Source organism: Lithobates pipiens, unplaced genomic scaffold (assembly GCF_037356315.1).
Source record: "Lithobates pipiens isolate NorthernLeopardFrog02 unplaced genomic scaffold, aLitPip1_a1.2 Scaffold_10, whole genome shotgun sequence".
Classification (NCBI taxonomy): domain Eukaryota; kingdom Metazoa; phylum Chordata; class Amphibia; order Anura; family Ranidae; genus Lithobates; species Lithobates pipiens.
Genome location: NW_027507686.1, coordinates 202,583,181 through 202,604,798, shown reverse-complemented (window position 1 = coordinate 202,604,798; position 21,618 = coordinate 202,583,181). Strand labels below are relative to the sequence as shown.

Sequence of the window (21,618 nt, the reverse complement as noted above, 5' to 3'; positions counted from 1 at the left end):
TTGCTACTAAACTGAAGCTTAGGCGGGCCATAGACTGTTCGAATCTCGGCCATGTAAGGGCAGGCTGAATGCACCGAGTTAATTGATTACATACAATTATTGATTTATGGAAAAAATTATTCCGCGCTAGGAAAGAAACATGAAAGCAAATAAAATGTGAAACAGGCAGCAGCAATAGATGTGATGTAACACCAAACAAATATGCAGAAATAAAAAACTGCGCCAACCCTATAATAAAAAATGTCTAAAAGTAATATCAAAATAAATAGATATTAACTTTAAATAATTATCACAATGAAAAAAACACCTTAAGTGCATAAAAAACAAAGCAATATGTAAAGTGAAAAAACAATATAAAAAATAATATAAATCAAAGTCCATTCAAAGAAAGTTCATGTGTGAATCCAAATAAGAGTCGGTGACACCGCGGTGATTTAAACACGATCCAAAAACTCTTAAAAGTGCCCGTCACCATACAATGAATGTGCTTACCAGAAAAATAAGCAATTTGAGCGTTTGTAAATAATAAATGGATCCCGTCAAAAGATATCCTCCTTTTAAGTGGGTCAGATTTCCATCTCCCAATAATGCCCTCCAGATATTGATATGCCTCGTGGAGCTCAGTAATACCCGAAAAAGAAAGGGGCTAACATGGCATGATATCGTTTGAACAATTTATTAAAAAAAGATAAGGTAGCACACTTACATGTGGATGAATAAAATACAGCATATACGAACAATAATAAGAAACCGGCCGGTAAAACAGGAGCCCGTCCTCCTCTCAAACAGCGTGGTGGCGTCACTACGTGCCCTCCCAGACGCGTTTCGTCACACCTGACGTTGTCAATGGTGTTCCCCATTGACAACGTCAGGTGTGACGAAACGCGTCTGGGAGGGCACGTAGTGACGCCACCACGCTGTTTGAGAGGAGGACGGGCTCCTGTTTTACCGGCCGGTTTCTTATTATTGTTCGTATATGCTGTATTTTATTCATCCACATGTAAGTGTGCTACCTTATCTTTTTTTAATAAATTGTTCAAACGATATCATGCCATGTTAGCCCCTTTCTTTTTCGGGTATTACTGAGCTCCACGAGGCATATCAATATCTGGAGGGCATTATTGGGAGATGGAAATCTGACCCACTTAAAAGGAGGATATCTTTTGACGGGATCCATTTATTATTTACAAACGCTCAAATTGCTTATTTTTCTGGTAAGCACAATTATTGATTTATAATGTATGATATTGAATTAATTACTGTCTTCTCCTGGTTGTATGGCTCCCCCCGCACCTCACCCTTGCAACCTCACCGGGAGGGATTTTTTTGGGGGCTTTAGCATGCATTTGGGAGGGTAACTAACAACTGGGTGATCAGTTGCATAAATGAATAAAGACAAGTTCTCCCTATTTTGTTCACAAAAACTAAATCTTTGTTTCTATTATGATTTATAAGTCTTGCAGCAGGCAGTGCTGTGAAAGAGGACAACATAACACTTCCTATTCCTAAACGCGTGCGCCAGGACAACACCTTTGCCTGTAAAGCCATGCGAGTGAAAAAGACAGCAGGTGAGCATGCAATGATAGATTATGACATTACCTGTTCGCTTTTCACTGTGTGAAAGGCTGACATTTCCAGGTTATCAGCGTAATGGTTTGTTACTGTAATCAGTCATCTAAAATATTTTCAAAGTGTGATATATCCTGCTCTGAATTGGCAGAAATGTCTGTTTCAAAGGTGTGGGTGTCTGATTTTTATTCCGACTGCTATGGCATATAGCTCAATGGTGTAGTTTACTTTTCAGCACTATCTCTCATTGAATTTATCTTGTTTGCTATTGTACATAAATGCACGGATGAAGCTTGCGTTTGTGTTTTGATTTGTGAGACTGATAAACATCAATATCTGAAAGATGTGTCTCGAACAGTCGCCCATAGCAACGAATCATATCTCCGTATCCAAAATAGTTTCAAGCAGCCTTTGTAGTAACCTACAGATGTTCTTTTCTTGTACATCATGGGACACAAAGCCTAAGCAATAACAGGTTATGGGCCACCTTCAGGTGATTGGATACTGGTGTACCCATTACAGGAAGTTCATTCACCTATATGACCCCTCCTCCTTCCAGGAGTATCTCAGTTTTTTTTGCTAGTGTCTTAGGTGTTGGTCATGAGTGAAGATGTGCTCTGGGGAACTCCTGGAGGGATCCATGCTGGATTTAAATAACCTCCACAGCCGGATCCATCCAAGCCTCTGAAGCCACAGGATAGTACCCGGTCCTCGCATAGAAGACCAAGGTTTTGCCTGTAACGCTTCTCTTTGAGGGCTGGACCCCAGGAACCAGGACTCTCTTTGGTCTTGCTACATTACTGAAAGTTGCTCCTGAAGGGTGCTATACAGGTCCAAAGGAGTGGAATCCTTAAGGGACCCGGTCTTTGAAGGTTTACTAAAGCAGCCCACCGTGATGGGTGAAGTTTGGATCTGTCTGTTTCAGCAGTATTCTGCAGCTAGGATAAGGTAAGGGGTGAAACCTAGGAACTGTAAAAAAAAAGTTCATTTATGCCTTTTCTTCCATATATTAAACATTGTATGCCTTTAGATCTCCACTAGAGGGAGTAAATTGCACATACCTTGGTATGTTGCTTCTCAGAAGCTCTGTGCCCTGGCTATAACAGAATGTGTGGTCCCAGCAGTCAGTGGGGGTTCTTATTAAACAGTGTCATTTCCTCTTCTGATGGAACTAAGTGGGGGTACAGCAGCAGTTTTGATTTTATGTATAAACAGCCTCTACTAAGCAAGTTTGTATATATCCTGCAGATTAGGGAGCCTAACACACACTTGTTCCACTTTCATGCTACTTCTGACAGCTAACAGTTAGCTGAAAGTTTGGTTTCTTCCTTGGATTCTTTAAAACCTTTATGCTGAATGGGATCACCCGGATAAGCATTTTCTCCCTCCGAAGAGATTCTCAGTTCTCTATCCCATGGAAAAGAAATTCACTAAAAAGTTGAAGGTTCCAGCAGTTTTTGCTGCAATTTCCAGTGTGAATAAAAGTTTATTTTGTCCAGTAGACAAAGCACAAATTCTTAAAGATCCAACAGATAAAAAGTTGGAATTCCTGTTAAAATCCTTTTTTTCCTTGGTAGGAGCTGTTGCTGAATGAATGAAATACTTGTATAGCGCACAATGCGAACTGAATCGCCTCTCTGTTACTCAGCCTGCAGTCGCAACAACAGGCTTCTGTCAGTCCCTAAAGGACCAGTTCACAGAGGCTCTTAAAGCGCTCCCTGCACAACAGGCCCATGAGTTGGCTGAACTACCAAAGGCATTATGTTTTGGCATAGACGCTGTGAAGGACTCTATTCACCAGGTGCCCCGCCTTGTGCTAGTGCACATGCGTAGGACCCTTTGGTTAAAAAATTGGTGGGCCGAAGCACCTTGCAAAAAGCTTCTGACTAGTTTCCCCTTTCATGGGGAGCGACTATTTGGCGATAAATACATCCAAATGATTTTCTACAGGAAGAGTACTCTTTTGCCAGTCAAAAGAAAGTATAAACGTCCTTCATTTAAGCAGATTTTTTTTCTCCTGCGCCAGGGGCATCCGCCTCTAGGCAGTGGCAACAGCCTCCGCCGTCAGACTCTAGAGGAAAACCTCTGGGTCAGGCCCAGGCACAAAAGAAGACCTGGGGCTAAGAAAGCTGGAGTATTTGGGCCTGATCATATACACAGCCCAGAAAAAGGTGTTCTTGCCTCCAGCAAAGATCAGCGCCATACGAGAGCTGGTGCGGGTGGTCAGGTCAAAAAGAAATCCCTCAATTTGCCTTTGCATGAGGTTAGGAAAAATGGTGGCTTCATTTGAAGAGGTCCCCTATGCCCAGTTCCATTCGAAACCCACAATCTGAAGAAACGTGGGCTTTCTGGGTCAGTTATCTTTACTTTGATTAATGCAAGGAAGCCAGCGTCCAGAGCTATATATTATAGAGTCGGGAAGGCTTATGTTTTCTGGTGTGAATCCAACGGTTGGCACCCTCAGATATAGGCAGAATTCTTGACTTTCTACAATTGGATGTAGAGCTGAAATTGGCCTTGAGTACTATTAAAGCGGAGCTCCACCCTAAAGTGGAACTTCCGCTCATTGGAACCCTCCCCCCCTCCGGCACCACAATTGGTGCCTTTCAGGGGGAGGGGGGTGCAGATACCTGTACAGTACAGGTATTTGCACCCACTTCCGGCATAGATATCCACAGAATCTGTGGATATTTACACCACTACCTGCGGGTCCCCTGCTGTCTGGTGGGAAACACATGGATCCCAGAGACAGCAGGGACCATCCTTATTGCGCAGCGCGACTCGCACATGCGCAGTAGGGAACTGGGAAATGAAGCCGCAAGGCTCCACTTCCTGATTCCCATACCCAAGATGGCGGCGGCAGCACCCGAGAGACTATCGAGAGATTGGCTTCGGATGCCGACATCGCGGACACGCTGGGCGGGTAAGTAAGCTGCTGACTTAAAAAAAAAAAAACGGCGGAACGCCTGCTTTAAGGCTAAGTCTCAGCCGTATTGATCTTATTCCAAAGACCGCTTGCTACGCATTCTTAAGCCTGGGGTTTCATGCAAGGGGCGATGCGGATTAATCCGCCAGTTAAATCACCTTTGAGCCCTTGGGACTTGAATTTCGTTTTGTTAGTGTTACAAAAACAGCCATTTGAACCTATAAAGCATATTCCCTTATGCCGCGTACACACGGTCGGAGAATCCGCCGGAATGCGTCTTATCCGACCGTGTCGTCAGATAATCCGACTGTGTGTGGTATGCATTGGACTGATTCCATCCGAATCTCCATCGGACCCAATTTTCCAACATGTTGGAAAAATTTCCCGACCAACTGGGCCGGTCGGACGTAATCCGATCATGTGTAGAGAATTTTGATCGGACCAAGTGCCACGCATAGTCCCATCGTAACGAAATTGCGTCATCTGAAAGATCGGATTTTTCGACAACTTAGTCCGACCGTGTGTATGCAACAGTTTCGGACACAATCCGTCGGACTAAATCCGACTGACAAAATCCGACACATTTGGTTGCCAAAATCTCCGACCGTGTGTACGTGGGCTTAGTCCTCCTGACAAGAAAGCTTGTGTTCTTGCTTGCTATATACTCAGCAAGGAGGGTTTCGGAATTGGCTGCTCTTTCTTGTAAAGAGCCATATTTGATTAGTCATGAGGACAGGGCGGTGTTTTGCCCTTGTCCATATTTTTTGCCAAAAGGGGTCTTAGGTTTTCACCTGAACCAAGATATTGTCCTGCCATCGTTTTTTCCAAAACCACGTTCCAGGGAAGAAAAGTCACTACGTTGTCTTGATGTGGTGAGAGCAGTGAAAATCTATTTAAATGCAACTGCTCAGATTCATAAGACTGATGTCTTATTTATTCTGCCAGAGGGTGCTAAGAAGACAGGCAGCGTCGAAATCCACTGTCGCTAAGTGGATTCGGCAAGTTATAATTCAAACTTATGATTTAAGGGGTAAGATTCCCCCTTTTCAAGTTAAGGTGCACTCTACCAGGTCAGTTAGTGCTTCTTGGGCAGTGCGTCACCAGGCCTCCATGACTCGGATCTGTAAGGCCACAACTTGGTCTTCAGTACATTCACAAATTTTTATCAGGTGTATGTAAGGAGGTATGAGGATATCGCCTTCGGCAGCAGTATAAGCCCTCGGGTATGGGGGTGCCCTATGGGTTGTCTCTCCCTCCCCTCAAATAGCATTGCTATGGGACATCCCATTAAGTTATTAGGCTCTGTGTCACATGATGTACAATAAACAAAATAGGATTTTTATAACAGCTTACCTATAAAGATCCTGTTCCCCCTGTAGCAGGTTAAACCGCACGGTGCTTGTGCTGTCTAATCTGTCCTCTTCTGTAAAAAAAAACTGTTTTGATCCTGCTTGTACCTGTATTCCCCTTAGTGCACTGACCATGGTAATCATGGCTGCTGATCCATGATTATTGTGGTCAGGCTATGTACCTCTCATTCCTTGGCTTTCCTCTTACCCTCCCTCCCTGCCTGTCGGCTCCTGTGCATGTGTGTGTGAGCATTCTCCCCCGCTGCTATTAATAACTGGCAGTAAAGGTAAAGAAATGTTACCATCAAACCATCATACACTTTGTACATGTTTGTATAAAACGATGCCTCTAAATACCTCATCTCCGATCTTTTCTGGCCAGTAGCGTGACCTCCAGCCACCATCCCCCCTAGATCTAAGGGCTACGCTGGGAGGGGCTGAGCGGCCAGCACAGTGGTCACGTGACCTCCCCTGCTGACCTCAGAGGGGTGATTTCAGCCCCTCCCCACTGTACCCTTAGATCGGGGGGAAAAGAGGGATTTTTTTTCAGAGTCTGTGGTATGATATTAGAGCTTCATGGAAGTGGCTTTTCTTGTTTTTAGTAAGGTAGGAACCTTACTAAAAACAAGAAAAGCCACTTCTAGGAAGCTCTAATATCATACCAGAAAAGATAATTGCAACAGCCACTATATTTTTTTTTTGCTAGAGAATTACTTAGAACCCCCAAACATAATATGTATGTATGTATGTATGGGGGTTCTAAGTAATGCTCTAGCAAAAAAAAATACTAATTTTAACTTGTGAGCAGCAAGTGTCAGAAAAAGGTTTAGTCTTTAATCACTTAAAGACAGGGCATATTTTTCAGACACTGTGTTTACAAGTTAAACAAAATAATAATAATTTTGCTAGAAATTTACTTGGTACCCTCAAACATTATATATATTTTTTTAAACGCTATAGAGAATAAAATCGCGATCATTGCAATACTTTGTCACACCGTATGTGCGCAGCGGTCTTGCAAGCGCACCCTTTTGTTGTGTTTTTTTTTTTTTTTTCAATGAAATAAAAAAATAAGAGGACTTTTTTTTATATTCTGAAAGATAATGTTACGCTGAGTAAATTGATGGCCAACATGTCATGCTTCAAAAGTGCACCAGTTCGTGGAATGGCGACAAACTTTTACCCTTAAAAATCACCATAGGCGACATTTAAAAATTTCTACAGGTTACCAGTTTTGAGTTAGAGGAGGTCTAGGGCTAAAATTATTGCTCTCACTCGAATGATCGAGGCGATACTGCACATGTGTGGTTTGAACATTTTCATATGCGGGCGCGACTTGCGTATGAGTTAGGCAGGACGGTGCGCTTTAATTAGTTTTAAATTTGGGTCACTTTTATTCCTATTACAAGGAATGTAAACCTCCCTTGTAATAGAAAAAAAAAGCATGGCAGGACCTCTTAAATGTGAGATCTGAGGTCAAAAAGACCTCAGATCTCATGTTTACACTGAAATGCAGTAAAAAATAAAAAATGTAACGTCATTTGGAAAAAAAAAAAAAAATTCCCCTTCAAGAGCATTGGGCGGGAGTGACGTTTGATGTCGCTTACGCCATTCAATGCTATGGAGCCGAGCGGGGGCCCATATTTCCCTCACTCGGCATTCAGGCAGTAAGGCGAGAGAAACCGATCCACTCCGGTAAGTGGCACAGATGACCAAAGCAGGAGTGGGTGGCCTCTCCTGCCCCCGATTTTTAAAAGTGATTTTGTGTCGAATCCGCCGCAGAGACCACTTTTATCTGAAAGAGAACAGTCTGGCGTTTAAAAAAAAAATACTGGAATTATGGCAGCTAGCTGCTGCCATAACCATATTTAACATCAAAGTAGCGACTTGTAATGACGGCAGTAGTTAAGTGGTTAAGCTGCCCTCATCTCATCTACATACCGAAGTTCATTCCTTCCATTCCATCACAACTGAGAGATACATTGTATCTCTTCTCTAGCTCTGTGCTGAAGAATGTCTGAGGAACGCTCTGGCTCTGCACTGTTTATATAGAATCAGGGAAATGTCAGTTCAAATGGAGAGGGGAGTTGACTCAAGATGGTTATTAGTGCTGAGAAGGAGCCGTCATTCGAGCCCGCCACTAAATTAAACAAGGGGGTGGGGTAATCTGTTGAGGTCACTGGATGACCCCACCCCTACGTTTAATTTAGTGGCAGGCTCAAATGACTTCTTGGCACTATTAAGTATAGAAAAAAATAAGCCAATAATTATATTTTTAAAAGCTGACAGTCAGCATTGGCAAGTAAGGGAGCCTGTCTGCCCCCTCCCTGTGTATACTGCTCTGTCCTGCCCCTCTCCTTGCCCCCCCACACACAGTGACTGGTTGCTCCTAACAACCAATGCAAAAACAAATGCAACAATGCCTCAGTTTACATCCGTTTTTTTTTTTTTTTTTTTAACGGATGGAAAATAGGGCTTTTATCCATTCAGAAAACGGATGAAAATAGATGATCATCCGTTGTCATTAATTTTTCCATAGAAATGCATTGATGCCCTTTTTTCATCCGTCAACAGATGGATGAAAAACGAACGGTCCGTATGTGTGAAAGGGGGCTAATAAACATTTGCTGGAGTGTCTACGTTTGAAATTTAAACCTACATGTAAACGTAACATCACATCCTCATTGGGATTAATTAATTTTAACCATGCTAAAAACTATTTTATTTTTTCCCGCCTTCTACAGTATTGAAAAATAAGGACAGTGCTGCACAGAGACGTCTAACCAGGAGCATATCAGATGGAAGCTTGGCAGCTGGAGCGATAAAGAGACCTTTCTCATTTCTTGGTTCATCTCGGCCATTTTCACAAGCTGGAAAGAAGTAGGGATACCAATTTGGACTATATTGGACTCTTGGACTTTAATATAACTTTAATCCAACCTTACCAGTGTCTTACTAATGTATATAGTGTCTTACTAATGTATATTTTTTAAGGATGTCTTGTACAGTGTGAACAAATGTCAACAATGTTCATTTTATGTCATTCGTACCGTCTGGTGCTGTGTTTGTATGTACAGAGAACACGGACAAAGTTATGTGTTTTAACGTGTGCTTGTAAGGAATGCTTGTATATATTTATATGGAATCTCTTCTGTTCCACTGATGTGGTATTCTAAATTCCTGAAGGTGGTACGTTGTAGTCTTAACGATCCCGCAGCTATGTGCCCAGAGGAAAAGTTGTGGTATATTGTCAAAGCTTGTGGTGGGAGAAGGCACTACTAGAACTCCTCATTCTTTATTCTCAATATAAAAATACTTTTACAGATTTGTGTAGATGTCAATGATCTCCATGCCAGAATTCCTCTGCCTCTTCACACTAAGCCAGAATGAAGGTGTCAAAAGCACGTTTTGGTGCCTGCTCTTAAATGGACTCTGCCTGCTCAGGGTTACTTGAATATAAAGCATAAATGCAAGAAAACTGCAACTATGCTTAAAACCTTTCCAGCTGCATGTCTCCTAAAAAATTATTACTTCACTGCTTACCGTCCTCTAAGTATTAGGACCTCATTTCACACTGGGGCAGTGCAGATGCTGGAGGTAAAATGGTGCTATTCTTAAAGCCACTGCAAAGCGCTGCTTCAATGGGCAGGAGCGGAGTATACACACCGCTCCAAAGATTCTGCTAGCAGGACTTTTTTTTACCATCCTGGCAGCACACCTGCTCTTTCAGGGCGCTTTGCGGGCGCTATGTTTAGCTCTGTAGCGCCTGCAAAGCTCCCCAGTGTGAAAGGGGTCTTAATATTCTTCCTAGGGGGTCAGTAACTTGCTCACCGTGGCTTCTCCCACTGGCTCCTATGTCACTTTAAGACATGTCCCATATGAGCTGGCAGGTGCAACCACAGCAAGCCTGCTTCGGAAGGGTGAGGGGAAGGATGTAATGTTTGAACATACATTTTGGCAAATCCAACCAGTCAAATACTTGCAGAGGACAGTAAACAATGAAGCGGCTTTTTAAGAAATGAGACTCAATTCATGTTTATGCAGTGCCCCTTTACAGACAGCATCAAGTTAAAGCATGTGTCTGGTTGAATTAAAAAAAATAAAATAAAAACAACTATAGTCCGTACATCTCTGCAAACTTCCACTTTTCCTCTTGTTTTGTGTCCTACAAATTGCTGCAAGTGCGGAACGATATCTGGGGATCTCACAAAGTACGTGAGGGGCAAAGCAGCAGGTTTGCATTATGTCCCATCAACATATGCTTACTTTTTAATTGCTCCCCCACCACTTTGTTCAGCTTCGGGAGCAGAAGGAAGTCTTTCTGGGTGTGGTGAAACATGGACAGTACTGAATCAATCAGCACTCTCACACAGGAGTCTATAGCCCTGTGTAAGCTTTTAATTCAGCAGTTTGTAGTTTTACACAAGGTTTTCTTTTTGCTCCTAGCAGCTGAACACAGTGGTGTAGTAGTGAGAGAAAGGGAATTGGACACTGCTGAGGAAACCCTGTATTAAAGTGAGTCTGAACAGAGAAAGGAGATACTGAGGCATCTTTAGCTAAAGTGAGTGTACAGTGTACAGAAGCTGCCTCGCTTTCTTGTTTTCACTGGAACAGGTTTGAGATTACCACCCACAGCGTGATTTCACTACCTGCTGAGTTTCTGACTTGAAACAAGTATTTAGCTGGAGTTTACCTTTTTAGACTTCACTGTCTGCATGCCTGTTTTGTGTCAGCGACTCGCTTGTTAACCCAGAAACCGGGTGACTGCCTTTATACGTTTCCATTTTTTGCTAGATTTCATCAGGTTTAACAGCACACGGGGGATCTCTGAAGACTGGCTAGCTGTCTTAAGCCAGCCATACGTGGATTCAAATTCGGCTGATTCAGTATGGACTGGACAAATTTTCATCCATTTATGGGCAGGCCAGTTGTACAGAAATAGATTTAATGATTGACTTCTGTACAACCACCCTGTCGAGTTTTTCCTGATCAATCAGAGCCGCCGGCGGTACTGATCAGTGTATTCTGACAGCGGGGAAGTCTCTCCCTTGTAGAATACAATGGCTCAGCAGGAAAGTTTCCCCCATTCACGTGGAGTGTGGATGGAGGAATTGGGTCATTTTTTTGTGTTTAAACCCACTGTCCAGTAGGAACCGGCCGAGATTCAACCCATGTGGGCAAGCTGAATGTACGATGAATCAATCAACTTGGGTACAACTAGGCTGTTGGATTTTACATGTGATTGTTGCTAGCAGCTATTATAGCTGCTAGAACATTAATCACCACGTTCTCCCTGTGGGGACAGGTCCCCTCACACCCATGGTTGCAGGAATCAAACAATTGGCTCCATTCATGGTCTGCTTTAGGCTTCCATTGAGGGGGGGAGCAAAAGTAATGCACAGCCACTGTATAGTAAATATGGCTACCCCGTATAAATATATAATTACAGATTAAAATCATTGTTTCCCTGTATAAACTGTTAATTTTATTGATGAGATGGTTTACATAAAGCTAATAACTTTTACCTAACTACATAAAAATAAGAGACCGTACATTCCCATTTAAGGAGGAACTGCTCTTGCCATAGTGAAAATAAGCACATGATGCCAGCAGGGGAGTGCAGAGGAACTTTGCTATTTACCCTACCTCGGTACTGACATATTAAAGTTGTCCCTCGTCTTTCCGTCCACTACCACTGCCTTCTTCCTCTAGGTTTTCATTGCTACTGATCAGCCAATAGGCAGCTATTGATGCAATGTATGCAGGAGCTACATAGCCCTGGCTCTTTTCGCCTTATCTTAAGGCAGAGAAAGAGTTGAGAGGGTGCATTGTACATGTGGTGTACACTAGGGGTAAAAATGCAAAGTCCCTTCTACTAAAATAAAAGCTCTTCTTACCCTTCTTTCTTTTAGTTTTCCCTCCTTTTTTTTTTTTTGGAGGATTTGAGTTTCCAGGCCTGTACAACTGTTAAGGGCTGTCCTGCTTAGATTTTTCATTGATATATTATGGAGAAAGCATAGCAAGAGTGTGGGTTACCCCAAGGTAGGTAGATGAGATCTCACTGCTGTGGTCAACAGGCACAGAACTAGTCACTGGTTGAAACAGACCCCAGATTTAATTACATTAAAACACAAATAAGCATACAGTAATGCCAGTGTCCTTTATTACCACAGCTAAATGAAGAGCCTCAAATACTGCCCGTTTTTAGTCTTTTTTTTTTTTTTCCGGTCACCTTCTCCATAGTGTTTGTTTTAGTGAAATGCATTTTGTTTCCCATCCAGTGAAAATGCACCGTGTTCGGTAAGACGTAGACTGCTCATGCAAACGCTTTTATTGGCAGGCAGGATTTCCCCACACGTTGTGGTAATGCAAAAAGCATTAGCGTTCTAACTGGAGATCCCAGCACCAATTTAAAAAAAAAAAAAAAAAAAAATTCAAAGAGGTTCCTGTAAGCCATGGTTTTTACTAATGGTTTCTGTGAATGATCATTATGAATGATATTTTATTTTTATGCTGTAAATATTGGTTTCCTGTGTTATTAATATTTTTTTCCGTGTGTTCTAAGACGTGTCCTGTAAATAGACTGTTAATAGCTTGAAATATGTTTTAAACATTATTTTTTTATAGTTACAATTAAAGTATTGTTTTCTTTTTATTTTTCTTTGATTTTATTTTTTGGGGGGGGGTGCTTTTAGATGTTCAAATGTGATCCTGTGCCTTTTTATTCTGGCGGTTAACCGCACCAGCTAAAGGTCCACGTCAGGCCTCTGTGTTGCAGAAACGCACAGAAAAATGTGCATTACCATAGCGCAAAACACTTTCTGTGGAGCCATTAGTTTAAAGCTGCAACACAAAGTAAATACTGGTGGATCTGCACTGTTTAAGGCTGTTTTTACACTGCTTTGTTGCAAATGTGGTAAAAATGTATGTGCATTTGTGCCATGTTTCCCGTGCTTATTTTCCATTCGTTTCAATGGGAAGGTCCCACAGCATGCAATACGTTTAAAAACACAACTGACCAGTATGAAGAGCTCCGTAGAATTTAATGGTCATTAATTCTTCTTTTGGTAAGCCAAAAACGAAAGAAAAAACTGATCCATGTGAGAGGCCCTAAAGCGGAATTTGTAGTAAAACATAAGTCAACACTGCAAGGAATATCCATTTTGTATAGTGGTAGAGGAATACACAGAAATAGTCTTTATGCTTTGCTACTGTAGGCATACATTCTGCCACACAAACCATCCTCAAAGCTACTTTTTGCCACTCAACCTGTTGGGGTTCTCCATCATTAGGTACCTTACAGGAGAAGCAGTTCTGCTTTGTTTTTCGAGGCTGTTGAGGGCCACGTGAGAATGTTGAGGGCCATGCCCACAATCTGAAGCGTCAGGGCAGAGAAGTCCAGCCTAGAGGGCTTGCTTGCCCTCTGGGCAGAGCTTCCATGTGCTTGCTGTTCGTGAGGCCTCAGCTGGGCTAGCTGGGGGTTCTGAATGCTGAAGCTACAGAGAGCTGACTGAGGGGCTGTCTGCTGAAGATCTAGACTGGTATCACAGGAGAAAGGTGTCGGTGTCACATGGATGTTGGCAGGAGACAACCAACTTTCCTAGGAAATTTTGGGTTGCTGCCATCCCCCTTTTTATTTTATTTTTATTTTTTTATAGAGAGAATCATCTGTGGGGACATTGGTTGGTGTCCTGAAGAGCTCAGTCTGTCTGGTTCTTTGTGAAGGGACGCTGCTCCAATTGCTCTAAAGAAAGACGATTTTGTGCTTAACTGCATCTATTACAAAGCCAAGTCCACAGTATACTTTTCCTTCAGCTCTACAGAAGGAAGTTTGTAGTCCTAAACAGTTTGTTTTTATTTTTGGAATAGGGTTGAGGGGAACCGAGTAGGATACTCCAAAACGAAGGGAACAACCCTAGATTTGTTATTGAGCCAAAGCATGACACTGACTGGGGCAACTACTGGAAAATGGAATCTGGGCCATTTTCAGCGGCTTCTTCAGGGTAGCTCTATACTTGTCCACATAATCATTTTTAAAGTGGGATTTATCTTGCTAGAACAAATGGTTGGTTTCGGCAAATTGCTTTATATCATTTATATCTTGCCTAAAGTTGTTGTAAACCACCTCCTGATTTTTCCTCTCGATCTGCATGACTCGCTCCTAATAGATTAACTACTTCAGCCCCAAAATTTTTTAACCCCTTCCTGACCAGGCCAATTTTGTGATATGGCACTGCGTCAATTTAACCGACAATTGTGCAGTTGTGCGATACTGTACCCAATTTACATCCTTCTCCCCCCCCCCACCACAAGTAGAGCTTTCTTTTGGTGATTTGATCACCTCTGCGGTTTTTATTTTTTGCTATAAACAAGAGCCACAATTTTAAGAAAAAAAAAAACGATTTTTTTACTTTTTGCTGTAATAAATATCCCTAATTTCTTTTTTAAACAAAATTTTTCCTCGGTTTAGGCCAATATATAGTCTTCTACATATTTGTGGTAAAAAAAAATTGCAATAAGCGCATATATTGAGTGGTTTGTGCAACTGTTATAGCGTCTACAAAATAGGGAATAGATTTTAGGCAATTTTATTTTATTTTTTTTACCGGGAATGCTGATATTGTGGCAGACAAATCGGACACCTTTTGACACTTTTTGGGACCATTGACATTTATACAGTGTTCAGAGCTAAAAAAAATAGCCACTGATTACTGTATAAATCACTGGCAGGGAAGGGGTTAACACTAGGGGTCGATCAAGAGGTTAAGTGTTTGTTCCCTAGGTGTGTTTTAACTGTGAGAGGATTGGACTGACTGGAAGAGAGGACAGATTGTTCCTACTTAGTAGGAACACACAATCTGTTTCTCCTCCCCTGACAGGACAGGGATTTGTGTGTGTTTACACACAAATCCCCATTCCTACTCTTGTGGCTGGCGGGGATCGCGTCGTGCAGCAGATGCACAGGCCTGCTATGGCAGCCGCAGTATATATACGGCAATTCGTGCAGCAGAGCCCTACTGACAAGTATTTTAGCATTTTTCTTCTCCCTTCGCTCCCCTCCCTCATTCAGCTAACGTGACCTCAGTGCTAATAGAGTGCAGCAAGGGAGGGGCAAACAAGAGCATCCTCAGATGCTCAAGATCCCCATTAATCGATGACATCATTGGTTGTTAGGATGCCTGCAGCGATGCCCAAGGTTGTAGTGCAGCAAAATGAAAACCCATGGCTTTGTGCCACAAAAAAGGCAGGCATATGATCCACCTTCTGGGGCAATGTTTAAGCATTCTTCTAATGCGCCCCCCAGGAACCCATAACTCACCCCAGGGTGCCACGGCAACTTGGCCGAGAGGCTAAATTAAGCTGACAGCACAGCCTTTTGGCAGATGGCCTGACCCCCAGCACACATCAAGATGACACGTACTATAAGCTCTGTTTTTCTAAGCCTGTGAAGAGAAGGATGCGTCCCTTCCCTCTAATCCGCTATCAGATTTCATGGAGATCTAGCTCTGCAGTACTGTATGTGTAACCCCAGATCCCCACCCTCTGCTTTCTGTTGCTGAGAAATTCTGTGTAAAATGCGTATTTTGCAAGACTGTAGAGCAGTGACGGCATATCTTGACACCCCAGATGTTTTGGAACTACATTTCCCATGATGCTCATCTACACTGCAGAGTGCCAGAGCATCATGGGAAATGTAGTTCCAAACATCTGGGGTGCCAAGGTTCGCCATCACTGCTGTAGAGTATAGAGGGCTGAATATAAACCTGTGCAACGTATACAGGAGGATTTGTTTCACCCGTGTATCTGAGGCTAATCACTTCACTGGTTATATGTAAGGGTTTACAAGCACTTTCATTTGAATGCCAGCCTCCATTCCCCCACAAAATTGATTAGTTTGACATATTGCCTGAAAGATGTAAGATTGCCTTGTTCTCTGCTAGTTTCTAGGAGCAAGAAATACTATGGAAATATTTTTAAATGATAATATATATTGTGTGTGTGTGTGTATATATATATATATATATATACCTTGATTAAACATTTTACACGTCTTGTTTGTATCAGACCAACACAGTCATGTACTGTAATCTGCACTGCTGAATGCTGTGTAGCATCTTCTTTTTATTATGTCTTCCCAGTAGAAGAGAGAAGGTAAGAACCTAGGCTAAAAGATTTTGTTTATCAAAGGAAACAACTTCGGCTAGTAATTTTTATGTTATTTACTTCCACTTTAAAATGTCATAAAATGGATAGTTTTTTAGATCTTCTTTTTTTTTTTTTTTTTTTTTTCTTGGGGAAGTAACTTGATAGCAAGGCTTCTGATGATTCACTTGTTTCCAATAAGGAATGGCTTCAAAGTTTTATAAAACTTTTAAATGCACTGTAATTTGATATGATTTATCACACTGCTATGTTTAATTCCTTATTCGGTGCATACTATGCAATAAAAAACTGTAGATGAGGCTAAACTCTATTCCAGATTTGCTGTAATTCAAATACACCTGCCAAACACCATAGGTAGGTTGGTGACCTACTTTTCTCCATTGTTGAACCCCATGTTTTTGGGAAGCAGCTAAAAAATTGCTATCTAGCACACAACACAAAAGGCAGTGATAGTGCTCGACTCCAAACACAACCATAAATTGTAGCAATTGTCTCTTAAAGTGGTTCTACAGGCAGAAGGATTTTTATATTGGTGCAATCTATGCATTCATAATAAAAAAAAAAAACCCTGTGTGCAGCAGCCCCTTAATACTTACCTGAGCCCCATCTTGATCCAGCGATGTTGCATGAGAGACTCGGCTTTCCAGGACTCTCCCTCCTGCTTGGCTGAGACAAACAGCGGGTGCTATTGGCCCCCACTGTTGTCAGTCAGTGAGCCAATGAGGAGGGAGAGGGGGTGGGGCTGAGCTGCAGGTCCATGTTTGAATGGACACAGCAGCGGCTCACGTGGCCCTGTAGCAAGCTGCTTTCTGTGGGGGCATTTAGCAGGAGGGAGGAGCTAGTAGTGCCGGCGAGGCACCCGGGAAGAAGTGGGCTGCTCTGCAAAACCATTACACAGGGCAGATGAATATAACGGCTTTGTTTAAAAATGAACATATTTACATATAAGTGGGGGATGCCAAAGCATAAGTCAAACAACGTGTAAGTCATTAAGTGTTAGTCGTATAAGAATATAATGAGATATGATGATTTGGAACTTAAAGTGGAGTTTTTTTTAACTCTCCTCTAAATTCCTGTGGCTAGGGGGGTCCCCTCTTAGTCTGCCTCCTTCAGTGCCTGGGCTCTTGACGTCACTTCCCCCTGGCACAGGAAGGGCTCAGCTCTGCCCCCTCCCTCCTGTCAGTCATCTGGGACTCCTCTTTAAAATGTGTAACTAATACCTATCAGCACAGCCCATGCATTTTTTGAGATTAAAGGAAAAAAAAAAAAAGAAACAAATTTTTTTTTCTTAGTACATTCCTAATGGGAAAAATTTGAGCCATATCATAAACGATTTTGTGTGTGTGTATATATGTATATATGTATATATATATATATATATATATATATATATCATAGCCAACTGGTATACAATTTATTATTATTTACAAAGAGCTGTGCTTAGGTCACACAAATCTCGGTTGCAGGTTCCCCTAAAAATAAAAACTCCCTGCCTGGAGTCTTTACGAGAGAATGTTTTATATACTAAAATGGGGTTGTTGGTGCTACCTGCCTATATCTTATTGTTATACCCCAGATATTTCTGATAAAAAAAAAAAAAAAAAAAAGTCTGGCTACGGATTTTTATAGAGGATGTTCAACTGACAATATAAGGATCCAAGGACCTATTTTATAACATGTATACTTCTAAAAATCAAATGATATATTTCCAAAAGTATCAGGTATTTAATAACGTAAATATAATTCACAAGAATTATAAATGAACCCTCTGTGACTTTTGAGCATCAAGTTTTCCAGCTTAACAGGGAACTGCGCATACTATACACCACTAACTCTATATATCCAATAGTGTAGTACCATTTATATGCGCATACTAAGCCATGCACCACTAGCTCTATATCTCCAATAGTGTGCAGTGTAGTACCGTTTACATGTACTTACTCCAATAGTGTATAATACAATACCAAATATATATGCTTACTAATTCACAATAAAGTGCTCATTCTAGGAAAAATTATATACCATATACGTGCTTAGACAGTGCGATAGGCATTAATTCATATGCAGTTGTACAACCTACCAAAAAGTCCAAAAATTACCTGAAAGACAGAGGCCAAAAGGCCTAAAAACTACTAATCGGGTAAAACACAAGAATTATATATACATATGTATATGTAATGTGTCTGCAGCAGTTTATGTGCAAAAATAAAAACAGGAAAAAATGAATTAGTGTCCACAAACGTAGTTCTTTAGATGTGCAAAAAAAAAATCCAGCAAAACATTCATTAAAAAATTCATAAAGTGACTTTCGTGCTCGTCTAATCTTCAAGTGACTCGAGTGCTCTCACACAAGGGTTCCCACTCACCAAATATTTACACCCCTGCAGGGGTAATATGCGTGTAGATCAGCTCCCTTATAGATGTACTGGCTCAGCTCTCTCAGCTTCAGGCACCACACCATACAATTCCAAGGGTCAGATCCAGAGAATGATATCCTTCTTGTTAACAAACCCAATTATTTCAGTTTTTTGTCCTTCTCTGCTGCCAGTTCCAGCAACGTCACCTCTACCTCGTATCACAAGGAGCCTCCTGTGTGTCCATATACCAGGTAGCGCCAACAACCCCATTTTAGTATATAAAACTGGTATACAATTGTTATGCAATAGGATACCGATACAGGATACATAAGTATATCATGCACATTACTTACAATTGGTTACTTTGCCAATCCTAATCCTTCAAGTGTTCATATTACGGTCTTAGACCAGTATCAACTATGTTACAAAATTGAAACAAGTAGGCACATGGAGTGCCCAAATATATATTGGCTAGATAGACAACAAATCGAGAAGAAAAAAAGATGGAGAAAGGAAAAAAGAGAAGTTTATCATGAGAGGTTTCAGTAGATACTGAGTCAATTCAATTTTAAGACTGAGTAAAACTGGTAAATATGCCCCCTGTGTATCCCCCATTGGCCCCACTGGAGGGATACCCTTGGTTCCCCCGGGAGCGGAGGTAGGAGTTTTAGGCCTGTGGGAATCGGATGGGAATACATGTGCCAGGTATGCCCCACATGGAACCTCATCTCCCTTTATGGAGTTGGTGTCATCCCAGGGGAGTATACCTATGGCTAAGTGGAGATATCTCCAAATGTCTTTTTTTTTTTTTTTTTTTCTACAAAATTAGAACCCCGATTAAGGCCCTTGAGCTCTACATTTGAGATTGTGCATAAAGATGTCAGGGCCTAATCATTTGCTATCTTGAATGTATAAGATAGTTCTCAGTGGTTAAAACAGTCCAACCCCCTATTTTATTAAAGAATGGGAAAGAGAGCTAAACTACACAATTTACTTCATCCCAAATTAAGTAGAGAGAGAGAAAGAAAGAGAAAAGATTACATTTTTTTTTTACACCTAGATATACAGTGCTTTGAAAAAGTATTCACCCCCCCTTGGCATTTTTTGTGTTTTGTTGCCTCACAACCTGAAATTAACATGGATTGTTTGAGGATTTGCATTATTTAATTTACAGAACATGGCCACAACTTTGAAGATTTTTTTTTATTGTGAAGCAAACAACAAATAGGACAAAATAACAGAAAAAGTGCATAACTATTCACATCCCTAAAGTCTACTTTGTCGCTTTGGATAAGTCTCTATGAGCTTTCCGCATCTTACCATTGGGATTTTTGCCCATTCCTCCTTTCAAAACTGCTCCAGCTACTTCAAGTTGGATGGTTTGCGCTTATGAACAGCAATATTTAAGTCTGACCACAGATTTAGATTGAGGTCTGGGCTTTGACTAGGCCATTCCAACACATTTAAATGTTTCCCCTTAAACCACTCGTGTTGCTTTAGCCGTGTGTTTGGGGTCATTGTTCTGCTGGAAGGTGTAAGAAAATCCCTGTATTTAACATCATCCATCTTTCCCTCAACTCTGACCAGTTTCCCAGTCCCAACTGCTGAAAAACATCCCCACAAGCATAATGCTGCCACCACCACGTTTCACTGTGGGGATGGTGTTCTTTGGGTGATGTGACGTGTTGGGTTTGGGCCTAACATAGCGTTTTCTTTGATGGCCAAAAAGTTAAATTTTAGTCTCATCAGACCAGAGCACCTTCCTCCATACATTTTGGGAGTCTCCCACATGCCTTTTCGCAAACTCAAAACATGCCATTTTGTTTTTTGCTGAAAATAATGGCTTTCTTCTAGCCACTCTGCCACAAAGCTTGGCTCTTTGGAGTGTACGGCTTATTGTCGTCCTATGTACAGATACTCCAGTCTCTGCTGTGGAACTCTTCAGCTCCTCCAGGGTTACCTTAGGTCTTTGTGCTGCCTCTCTGATTAATGCCCTCTTTGCGCGGTCCCTGAGTTTTGGTGCGCGGCCGTCTCTTGGCAGGTTTGCTGTTGTGCCATGTTCTTTCCATTTGGTTATGATAGATTTGATGGTGCTCCTAGGGATCATCAAAGATTTGGATATTTTTGTTATAACCTAACCCTGGCTTGTACTTCTCAACAACATTGTCCCTTACTTGTTTGGAGAGTTCCTTGGTCTTCATGGCAGTGTTTGGTTAGTGGTGCCTCTTGCTTAGGTGTTACAGCCTCTGGGGCCATTCAAAAAGCTGTGCATATGTAATGACAGATCATGTGGCACTTAAATTGCACACAGGTGACATCATTTCACTAATTATGTGACTTTTGAAGGTAATTGGTTGCACCAGAGCTTTTTATTGGCTTCGTAACAAAGGGGGTGTATACATGCGCACATGCCAATTATACGTTTTTTATTTCTGAAAAATAGTTTTATGTATATATTTTTCTCATTTTACTTCACCAACTTGGACTATTGTGTTCTGATCCATCACATATAATTCAGATTTTAAAAAACTGAACCAAAGGCTGATGTAACAAAATAGTTAAAAAGCCAAAGTGGGTGAATACTTTTGCAAGACACTGTATATACACTTGGACACTTCATGAAAGGAAGCCCCTTGCTCTGAGCAGGCGAACCCCCCCCCCTCCCCCCTATTTCCTTACACTCCCTTTTTATATTTTTATACATGACGAACATTTGGACATACATATATATATATATATATATATATTACACATATAAAAACACTGTAGATCATGAAACTTAGATGCATGCTAACGCGTAAGCTAGCAAGCGGATGCAGGTATTTTGCTTTGTGCGGAGGACTCTTCCCGCATGTCCCATTTTTTTTTTCCCCCCTTTTCCTAAATTGGGTATGTGTGGTTTGGCTGATTTTAAATACTGTATAAGTCAAATTAAGATACTATGTATAAGATTAAAAATAGAAGTACATGCCAATTCAAACTTTTACAACAGATTACTACAGCTGGGAAACAAACAATAGCTAAAGCCTGGAAATCTAACAATTTGGTATTAAATTAAACCAAGCATAGAATCAATCAAGCTATGGTTCATGCCAAAATAGAGGCTATAGCTCAAGACAAAATAAGTTATTTTAAGAGTATATGGCTCCCTTGGGTGGCTCACTGTTTACCATCAAATTTTGATGAAGCCCTGTTGATGCCTTGATAATTATACTCACATACTCTCTTCTATAGCCATATGATTATTAACACA

General features: G+C 41.4%; 1 protein-coding gene across 2 annotated transcripts in view; it reads left to right on the top strand.

Annotated features, from left to right (window-relative positions):
* The window catches only part of KIF18A (kinesin family member 18A), a 138,062-nt gene extending 125,563 nt beyond the window's left edge, over positions 1-12,499 (top strand). For both annotated transcript variants that reach the window (XM_077460853.1, XM_077460852.1), the window contains exons 17-18: positions 1,456-1,568; positions 8,589-12,499. In XM_077460853.1, the coding sequence (XP_077316979.1) occupies positions 1,456-1,568; positions 8,589-8,728 (253 nt within the window). In that variant the 3' untranslated portion in view covers positions 8,729-12,499. The remainder of the gene's footprint in view (positions 1-1,455; positions 1,569-8,588) is intronic.
* The last annotated feature ends 9,119 nt before the right edge of the window (positions 12,500-21,618 follow it).